This window comes from Nelumbo lutea, chromosome 8 (assembly GCF_056320005.1).
Source record: "Nelumbo lutea isolate HS-2025 chromosome 8, American lotus-T2T, whole genome shotgun sequence".
Lineage (NCBI taxonomy): Eukaryota > Viridiplantae > Streptophyta > Magnoliopsida > Proteales > Nelumbonaceae > Nelumbo > Nelumbo lutea.
The window spans coordinates 26,191,239-26,201,644 of NC_142691.1; the positions used below are offsets into that span (position 1 = coordinate 26,191,239).

Below are 10,406 nucleotides of genomic sequence, written 5' to 3' on the forward strand. Positions count from 1 at the left end.
TTTATATCATGGTAATGAAATTTCTTTTTCTTCAAAGTATGGCGTGCTCCCTTTATTTTTTGCCAAAACGATCTCATCACCCAAGCTATTAGAATTGCATACCCGAATTTGGAATTTTTGATAATCGTAATCCCGGGCTACCCTTAACATTTAAGGCATCTCTATGGTATACTGCGAAGTGATTACCATGTATGCCCAAACTCTACATTTGTTGGCGAGCTCAATGGCATCTGCTTTCATTGTTGGCCAGTAGTATCCCTATTGTAGTGCTTTTTGGGCGAGGGCCCTGCCCCCCAAGTGTCCGCCACACAGGCCCTCATGAGTGTCGCGGAGCACGAGCTCGGCTTCAGAAGGTCGCAAGCAGCGCAGGTAGGGGAGCGTGTAGGATCTTCAGTACAACCGTTCGTCTATCATGACGTATTTGGTTGCCTGGCGCTCTACCCTTCTGGTGACATTGCGATCTGCAGGGAGGGTCCCATGTAGCAGGAAGCTCGCGAACGGGTCAAACCAGCTCGGCTTTACTTGAACGATAGGAGTGACCTCCTCTGCCCCCCCGAGAATGCTAGGCCGAGGCAGGTTTTCTTTGTACACGATTCTCATGGAGTTATCACTGGTGCTAGCTAACCAAGACAGGGCATTGGCCTCAGCATTTTCAGACCTTGGGACTTGCCTGATGAAGTGTGACTGGAAGTTGGGCAGAGCCCCTCTCACTTTGACCAAGTAAACAACCATAGTCAATTTGCAAGCTTCATATTCTCCTTTGACCTGATTGACCACGAGCTAGGATTCGTTGCAGATGATAATGTGCTTGGCTTTCATTTCTTTGGCTAGAGCTAGCCCGGCTATCAATGCTTCGTACTTTGCTTTTTTGTTGGATGCCACGAACTCAAAGCGGTGTGTACTCCAGTTTCGTGCCACTTGGGCCGTGCTGAACTATTCTGGATCCGCTGCCCTGCTGGTTCAAGGAGCCTTCTGCGCGAAGGATCCAAGGCTCCTCATCCCAGTTCGCTCTTGGCCTAACTAGAAGAGATGCCACACTAGCTGCTACCTCACGGTGCTCGAACTCAACCGGCCTGGGAGCTCCGAGCTCGCCCGAGCTGGGGGCCTCGTGCTTAACCGGCTTGGGGACTTCGGAGCTAAAAGTGCACTCCGCAACGAAATTCACTAAGGCTTGGGCCTTAATATCAGTTTGTGGTTTATATTGGAGGTCGTACTCGCTGAGCTGAAAGTACGACGAAAGTGCACTCCGTACTCGCTGAGCTGAAAGTACGGACAAAACTTTCGGGCTGCAACGACTAGTGCGTACGCCAATTTTTTTATCTCTGGGTATCTCGTTTCTGCTCCCTACAACACTTTACTAACATAGTAGATAGGTCGTTGGACCCGATCTACTTCCTTTATTAGTACCGAGCTGACCACTTCATCACTTGCCGAGAGGTACAACTCTAAAACATCGCCCTCATCGGGCCGGGTTAAGATCGGCATGCCAGCGAGGTGCTTTTTGAGCTCGTCGAATACGAGCTGACAATCTTGGGTCCATTCAAACCCTTTGCTTTTAATTGCTTTAAAGAAAGGTAGGCAGCAATCTGCCGACTTGGACATGAAGCAGCTCAGGGTGGCTATTCGACCATTCAGCCTCTGAACCTCCTTCATTTTTCGGGGTGGTCTCATATCTAGGATGACCTTTATTTTGTCCGAGTTGGCCTCAATGCCGCGCTGGTTCACAAAATAACCCAGGAATTCACCTGAGGTGACTTCAAAGACACACTTATTTGGGTTCAACTTCATATTGAATCTACGCAGGATTTCAAAAACTAAATTCAAGTCTTGTACTAAATCACATGAGAATTGGGTTTTGACGACCACATCGTCTACATAACATTCTACTTTTTGGCCAATCAATAGCTCAAACAGTTTGTTTATAAGTCTTTGAAAGGTCGCCCCAGCATTCTTTAGCCCGAAGGGCATGGCCTTGTAACAGTACAGGCCGAGCTCGGTTATGAATGTAGTTTTCTCTTCATCAGTAGGGTCCATCCTGATCTGATTATAGCCCAAGTAGGCATCTAGAAAGATCAACAACTCATGCCCCAAGGTTGTGTCCACCAGACGGTCGATCCTGGGAAGTGGGAAGCAGTCCTTTGGGCAAACTCAATTCAGGTCGGTGTAGTCGATGCACATGCGCCATTTACCGTTAGCCTTTTTCACTAGAACGGGATTGGCCACCTAGCTCGGGTAATGGACTTCCCTGATAAATTTGGCTGCAAGGAGCTTCCCGACCTCCTCATCGACTGCCCTCTAACGGGCCACCAATCTGAAGAGTTCGGGCTGGGTCTTCCGCCGAGGTCGGGATGGAGTCGGTCTCTTCTGTAGGCGCATATCACTCCTCGCTTTGCTCCGTAGGTCACTCCAACTCGAGGTCATTGGCCACCTTGGTTTTTCCCTTAAGGGCGGCGACGTAGCATTTGCAAGACTCAAGTTGGTCACCTCGTGCTACCCCGATGCCGAAGTCCATGGGGAACTTCATGGCCAAGTGGTGGACACCACAGCCCATAAGGCAAGGGTAATCAGCCGACCTACTATGGCATTATACAGGGAGGGGGTTGCGACCATCAAGAAGTTGCAGTTGAGCCTCACTATGCTAGGCCAGGTGCTGACTTCCACAGGTATTGTTACCCTTCCCAGGGGCCGAACTTCCTCTCCGCTGAAGCCTACCAAGGGAGTGTTTGTGGGCTTTAGGTCGCACTCTTGAAGCTGGAGTTAATCAAAGGCCACTTTGAAGAGGATGTCTGCAGAGCTGCCCGAATCAACAAGGATGCGCCTAACTTCAAAGTCATTGTTCTTCATCTTTATGACGAGCGTGTCATCGTGGGGATAGTGGATCCCACGCACGTCATCCTCTATGAAGAAGATTGCGTCTTCTGTCCTTGGTCACTTCGGAGGGTTCCGCTCTTCCATGCCGGTCTCGCGAGCTGATGCGCGAGCTACTACTGAGGTGCAGCCTGCCACAATTGAACCTCCGACTATGACATGGATGGTCCCCCGAACTGGTCTCTCTTTGGGGGGTTGCTTCTGTGGCTGTTCCGCTTAACTGCTGGACTCAAGAGCGTCTCTATTTTGATCCCCTTGTCGACCTGCTTTATTACTATTATTATTACTTTGTACAAAATTTCTCAAATATCCGCGACGGATGAGTTCGTCTATCTCATCGCAGAGGTTTTTACAACTTTCGGTACTATGACCGTGATCTTTATGAAAGCTACAATACAAATTTTTATTCCTGGCGCTAGGGTCGGCCTTCAGCGGAGGTGGCCACTTCACGTATAGAGCGTCCTTGATCGCAATGAGGATCTCGGCCCACTTTGTGTTGAGGGGTGTTTAGTCCCTTTCTGCTATGGGAGCTCAGAAGGGCTAGACTGGCCTTGCTCCCTGAGCTGTGTCCTTCTTCTTCCTGATGTCGCCTTGAGACGGGGGTTATGGCTCCCTCTTTCTTTTTTCTGGGTCCTGCTCGCCCTTCTGGTTGATTTCCTCCTCTATCCCTATGAACCGATACGCGAGCTTAAGGAACTCAATCACGGTCTTGGGTTGGTTGACAACTATGTGCCACTTGAACTCTTTGTGGGTGATACCTCGCTTGGCTGCTGTGAGCCGAACTACAGGATCCATGTTGGGTATTTGCAAACAAGCGTCATTGAACTGCTTGATGTAGCTCCGGATGGACTCCCCTTCCTTTTGCACTATGCCGAGGAGGCTCTCCTGAGTTTGCAGACACCTTTTGCTGGTGACGAAGTGAGAGGTGAAAACTTGCATGAACTGCGCCCAACTTCTTATCGAGCCAGGCGCGAGGTTTCGGTACCAGGTGCGGGCTACTCCTCTGAAGGTGGTGGAAAAGCCACGCACATGCAGGACTCGCTGGCTCTTGCTAGGTGCATCTGGGACTGGAAGGTGTTCACATGGTCATTTGGATCAAAAGACCCATCGTACTTATCCAGAGGAGGGAGCTTAAAGTCCCTTGGCATGGGGACAGCAAGGAGTTCTAGAGATAACGGGGAGGAAACTGAGAGGAGAGGGGTAGCTTTCACTTCACCTGAGCATACCTCCTCTTTTCGGAGTATTCCCACAGACGGCGCCAAATGATGCGACATGATCCGGGCACTCCTAGCTGGCTGCTGATTGGCTCCTTGCTGGCAACGGACGACACTTGAGAAGAGGAAAAATAAGAATTCCTGGGGATTTTTCTAGCGAGAATACTCCAAAGCTTAAGTTAGAACGCTGGAGGGGAGGAAAAGAGTGTAAAAGGCTAAGAGTGTGGGCTGCGCTAGATCACTGTGCTCGCGAGACTAGCTATGAGCAAGTAAGATAATACAAGTTCAGATGAAATTTTCAGAGTGAGTGAATGTGTGTCTCCCCTTCGCCTAAAAGGATTTTATAGGGCGTTCTTGTCAAATCGGGCGTAACTGCCACTGGGCTCCTGTCGCAACCGTTACCTGCCTGGTCTATGCAGGTGATCGTTATAGTGTACTATCCGCTCGACTGAGTGACATGTCCCAAAGGGGCAGGCACACCTCCATTTTTCGTGAGACGTGGGTGCAGACTATCGATAGGACAAGGACTGCGCTGCCATTTAGGAGGCGTTAGTACAGTCTGACCGGTATGGTCTTGTCAAATGGAAGCTTCCTGAGAGCATCACATCACTCAGTCACAAGTTACTTCGTAGCGAGGTATCCTTGCCGTGAGCTACTTTGTAGCAAGCTCTTAGGGGTATTTCGAGGTGACCCTCATCAAGGTTGGTCTTTGGGGCAGTTCTTCTACCCATGTGCTGGAGCGAGCTATTTTCCCTAGCTCGTGAGCTGAAGTAGTCTTGGAGTATTCCCTTCTCAGTAGCTCGGGGGACCTGGAAGCGAGCTCTGACATAGTGAGCTGCTCCACAGGCTTGTTACTTAGTTGTGGTCAGGCCATGATGCTAAGTTGTTGCTTTTGCTGAGTCAGGTACACGTGTCATCGTCTCAGCAAGTTGGGTCAAATCATCCTCCACCACTTGGGTTTTGGGTTATAGATTAACGGGGAAATTTTGGTATATTGCAAAATGGATCGAATATAATGAAGGAAAAAGTGCTAAATTTACACTGCCTATTAGTCAAGCTACCGTTATCTCACTGACATGGTGAGTTTTGGACGTTTTGAAAGTTGTGGTGAGTTTAAGAGAATTTAGAAAAAGTGATTGTGGGTTTTGGACAATTTCCCTTTAAAAATGATTCAAAACCACCATTCTACTCACTGGTTTCCAAATTAACCGTTCTAGCCACTGGATGAAATACACATTATTTAGGACATGTATCAGACAGCTATTACGTACTCACTCATTTTACTTACCTAACATAACTACTACACCCGGACCCATTTCATTCATTAATCATATTTAGTACATGCCTGAGAAATTCCATATAATAGAAATTGGATAATGCACACCAAATTACAAAGTAGGGATGACAACTTTCCTTATCCCCCCACCAGGTACTTGGCCTTGGCCTCCAAGGAACTTGCAACGGCCGGCCAATGATACGATACCAAGTCATGTTTGATCAGTTAAACATATTCTCCCAACTTGGGCTCCCCAAATATTTCTGCTCATACTTTCTAAGCCAAGGGTCAATTCCGCACCATGGGCTAATGTTGATCAAAGCCTAGTTGCATACTATATGCCACAGCCTAATCCAACTCTACCAACCTTGAGACTTCATTTGTTGGGTTTAGGGCCTTAACAGCAGGAACCCCACCCACGTAAGTTTGTAGGTGGAGTCTTAACTAATGCAGCAATTTAGAATCCTAATAATGCAAATCAAAATTATTTTCTGTCCGTGCGTTGCAAAAATCCTGTATATATTACCTAAACAAGAAAGTTTTCAGACCAGTCCTATTCAACTACTACAACTTACCGTTGATTTAGGATAGGAAACGGTCACCGAGTTTCAAATTTAACAAAATACAATGGCAGTATTTTGTGACCCAAGTAATTAAAGAAAAAAAAAAAAGTGAACTCTTTCCACGTACCGTCCGTCCGATTGGAATTTTGAGCTTGGGTCTCATGACCACTTTTAACGCTGTCGTGTTGAAAGTAAACTCTTTACTCTTTCCTTATTAGTAATTCAAGAACAAGTAGGAAATCCAGTTTGGGAATTAGAAATAGAAACTTCTAATTCAAGAACTAGCTATCGTCTTCCAGTTTTACACTCTTATTGCATTATAAAAACAAACCCAGTAGCTTTCGTCTCCCATGTTGTCATTCACATCATCAATACTCGCACACCAATTTCTGCTTAATTTTCCACTCTTCTTCCAGTTCGAGTTTTTGATTCAGTACTCAATCTTCATTCCAGCCTTCAAGATGCCATTCATGAATTTGTCTGCTTATATGCTCTCTTGGAAGCCATGGGACCAAGATGGTTTCGATAGGTTCACCATCGAAATCCAGTTTTTAAAGACTACCACCTGGCTTCTGCAATCGGGGGATGACGAAGGAGACGATGCTCATGCATTAGCGAGGACGATTGAGGTGGTGGGTCCCACAATCACCAAGAGCTTCAGGTTCAATACTCGCTCCTTGCTATCCGACCTCCATCGTCCAAGGTTGGTTTCTTACATTCTTTCCGAGATGGGCTTGTCTGAGCAGGCGAATGAGATCCTGGAACCAACCATTTCTCCATTTGCCCGAGAGGTGGCCCTTAATGTTTCTAATGGAGACCCCATTGCGCTTGCTTCCGTCCATATATTCCAGACGCTCTCTCAACGGTACGACGAAAATGCTGCCATAGCCGCAGCTTCCGTGGAATCAATGGATGCCGGCAATGGTGGGTTCGGAGCTGTCCCTGCGTCTGCGTCCGCCATTGAAGCGTTGGAAGTGGCGACACTCGACGTCGATGGTGGTGGTGTGGGTTCCACTTCCACCATGAATTGTGCCATCTGTTTGGAAGAGCTTCCAATCGGGTCGCAGATCACTCGCATGCCTTGCTCGCATGTCTATCATGGAGGTTGCATTTCTAAATGGTTGCAGACGAGCAACTTGTGTCCTTTGTGTCGTTATGAGATGCCTAAAGTTTGATTAATTGACACAGTTTGATTGTATATTGGTTTCTGAATTTATGCTTATTTGTTTCATCTGATGAACACAGTTTTACACTAAGGCTATTATTATACAAAATTGCTAATGATGTATTTGTTCAAACAATAAGACTATCTTTGGTTTGAAGGAAAAAATAGGAAAGGAAGAGAAAGGTAAGGAAACGTATACAAAATTGCTGATTTGTATAGATTTCCTTATCTTTCCCTTTCTTTCCTTACTTTTTCCTCCAAAGCAAACCAAACATAGCATAAGTAGAACCCATCGGCAACAACAATCGTCTAGGGGGATACCATCCTCGGTGCTTCCATTTTGCATTCCAATTTTCAGTATGAGTTTTGATGTATACAATTGCTTATATATATAAGAATTAAATAAATTAGTATAATAGAATTGAAGACAGTTGTTTATTTTATTAATATATTATATACTACATTATTATATAATTATAATTTAAATAATATATTATGTATAAATATATAAAATATATAAATAATATATATGGGAAGTGTTAGCATACGGCACAACTCGCTCGTTTGTGCCATGATGACCTAGCCCATAGACCTAAAACCCCGGGCCTAACACGACCTATACAATTATATTGGGCCTAGAACAGTCCGTAGGCATTTGTACCTGACTGTGCCGGGCTGGTCCAAAGTCAAACCAGGCCATAAGAGGCACAACATAATTTACACCTCTAGTATATATCCCTAATCGCATTTTAATTGCTACCCTCTTCACAAAACTGAAAAATAATTTAAAGTCCCGCGTGCGCCTTCATGCCGTCTTTCCCAATACGAAAATAATGGAGTGGAGACTCATATTCTCTCTATTTCTCTCGCCATCTCGGGTCTCCTTCCTTTTTTTTCTATTCTCCATTTCCCATTGTTACAATTATTTTTATCTAAAATTAATTGTCATGCACATGAACATTTACTAATCTTCATAAAAAAATATAAGCTTCATATTAAAACTTAAATAATCAGAATATTCATGAGAATGAGAAGAAAACTCAAATAGGAAAAGAAAGTTCATATAATATAGGGGGCAATTTGGGCAAGTTGAACCTGAGCTAGGAGTGATCTGGCTGCAATGGACTCGGCCTATGCCCAAAAGTTGGTCTTAGGCCTAACCTTTACATAGCTTGAACCAGCCCTAGCCTAACCCATCCTTATCTCACCCAAAGCCCAACCCGATTATATCCATGCATAAATCATATATGGATACATGCAAGTTTGCATGCATACTTGCATATATGCATAATTTTATTTAATAAACTATACAATTATACATATATGCATAAATACGTACATTTGCACATACATATATATCAATTTTTAGTGTTGGCTGATTGAACAACCTAGTCCCAGCCCAAACTATATGCACCAAATTCTAGTATGGATTGGGCCCAGGTTAGATAGCTTTGGCTTAGGGCTTGGACAGCCTTAGGCCTAATTCTTAAGGTTGGACCTAGGTTGAGCTAAAACCAAGCCAGTCTACTCACTTGCACCACTAATCAACTATGATGAACTAGAAATTAAAATGAATGTTGCCATAGCTTTTTCTTTTTGAAGAGGTTTGGCAATTTCATTTCGGGTCTGGATGTAGTAGGCACGTCAGGTAAGCATAATGAGTGAGCACGTAATAGCTGTGTAACACATGTCCCAGTTAACGCGCCTTTCATCCAAACGTTTTTGCTCCATTAGACAAAAATTATCCATTATTTTATTATTTTTGTCAGAATAATTAAAAATAAAAAACAATGAAAAAGGAAAACGTAAATGAATCCCAAATCTCAACATGTTTAGGTTTTCCTTTTCCATTATTTTTATTTTTAATTATTTTGACAAAAATAATAAAATAATGGATAATTTCTATCTAACGGAATAAAAAAATTTGGATGAAAGGCACATTAACTGGGACATATGTCACATAACTATTACGTGCTCACTCATTGTACTTACCTAACGTGCCTAGTACATCCAGACCCATTTCATTCATCAATCATATTTAGTACATCCCTAAAAAATTCCATATGGTAGGAAATTGGATAATACACACCAATTACAAAGTAGGGATGACAACTTTCCTTATCCCCACAAGTACTTGGCCTTGGCCTCCAAGGAACTTGCAACGGCCGGCAATTGATACTATACCAATCCAATTATCCAACTCTACCATGCAACCTTGAACTTCATTTGTTGGGCTTAGGGCATTAACAGCAGGAACCCCACCAACGTAAGTTTGTCGGTGGAGTCTTAATTAATGCAGCAATCTAGAATCCTAATAATGCAAAATTAAAATTCTTTCGGTTCAATTTGGAAGGAGTATAAATACATATGTACACTGTAAATACATACAAAATAATATAAAATACAAGGTTTGTAATCCTTTCAAACTGAGCCTTCCTATGTTCTTTCATTACGAAAATCTGGCAACCAGTCAGGTGACCGGGTCCTTTTTCCTCAAAATTATTGATTTTAGTCAATAAACTGCTGACTCAGGTGGTTAACCATTTGAATAATTTTGACCTTTTTTTTATTTTTTTTTTTTTTGTTAGAACGGTCCGACAATTCGATTCGAAACAGTCAGACCATTCGACCTGACCCGTTCGTTCTGCAGGTCGGTTTTGAAAACCATGACAAAATTCCCGATTATATTACCAAAACATTAAGAAGGTTTTCAGACCAGTCCTATTCAACTACCACAACTTACCGTTGATTTAGGAAAGGAAACGGTCAGAGTTTCAAATTTAACAAAATACAATGGCAGTATTTTGTGATCCAAGTAATTAAAGAAAAAAAAAGTGATGAGTGATGACCTAAGCAAAGGATTGGAAAGTTCTCTCGATCTCTCTTAATTCAATTCATAGGTAGAAACTTCTTTCCACCGTCCTATTAGAATTATGGGCTTGGGTCCCAGTCTCATGACCACTTCACACCTTGTGGCGTTCTTTGTTTCAAGAACAAAGTGAACTCTTTAGTGTTTTCCTATTTGTAATTCAAGAACAAGTAGGAAATCCCGTTTGGGAATTAGAAACTTCTAATTCAAGAACTGGCTATCGTCTTCCAGTTTTACACTACTCTTGCTGCATTAATTATAAAAACTCAGTTGTAACTCTCATTTTCTCATTCTCATCAATGCTCGCACACCAAGCTAGCTTTATTAATTTCTGCTTTTCCACTCTTCTTCTAGTTCGAGTTTTTGATTCACTACTCAATCTTCATTCGAGCCTTCAAGATGCCATTCATGAACTTGTCTGCTTATATGGCCACTTGGAAGCCATGGGTCC

At 43.7% G+C, this 10,406-nt stretch overlaps 1 protein-coding gene across 1 annotated transcript; it reads left to right on the forward strand.

The window, feature by feature from the left end:
* The first annotated feature begins 6,382 nt into the window (after positions 1–6,382).
* Positions 6,383–7,096, forward strand: LOC148843525 (uncharacterized). The gene has a single exon (XM_088959426.1). It carries the CDS (start codon positions 6,383–6,385, stop codon positions 7,094–7,096), a length of 714 nt encoding a protein of 237 aa, XP_088815552.1.
* The last annotated feature ends 3,310 nt before the right edge of the window (positions 7,097–10,406 follow it).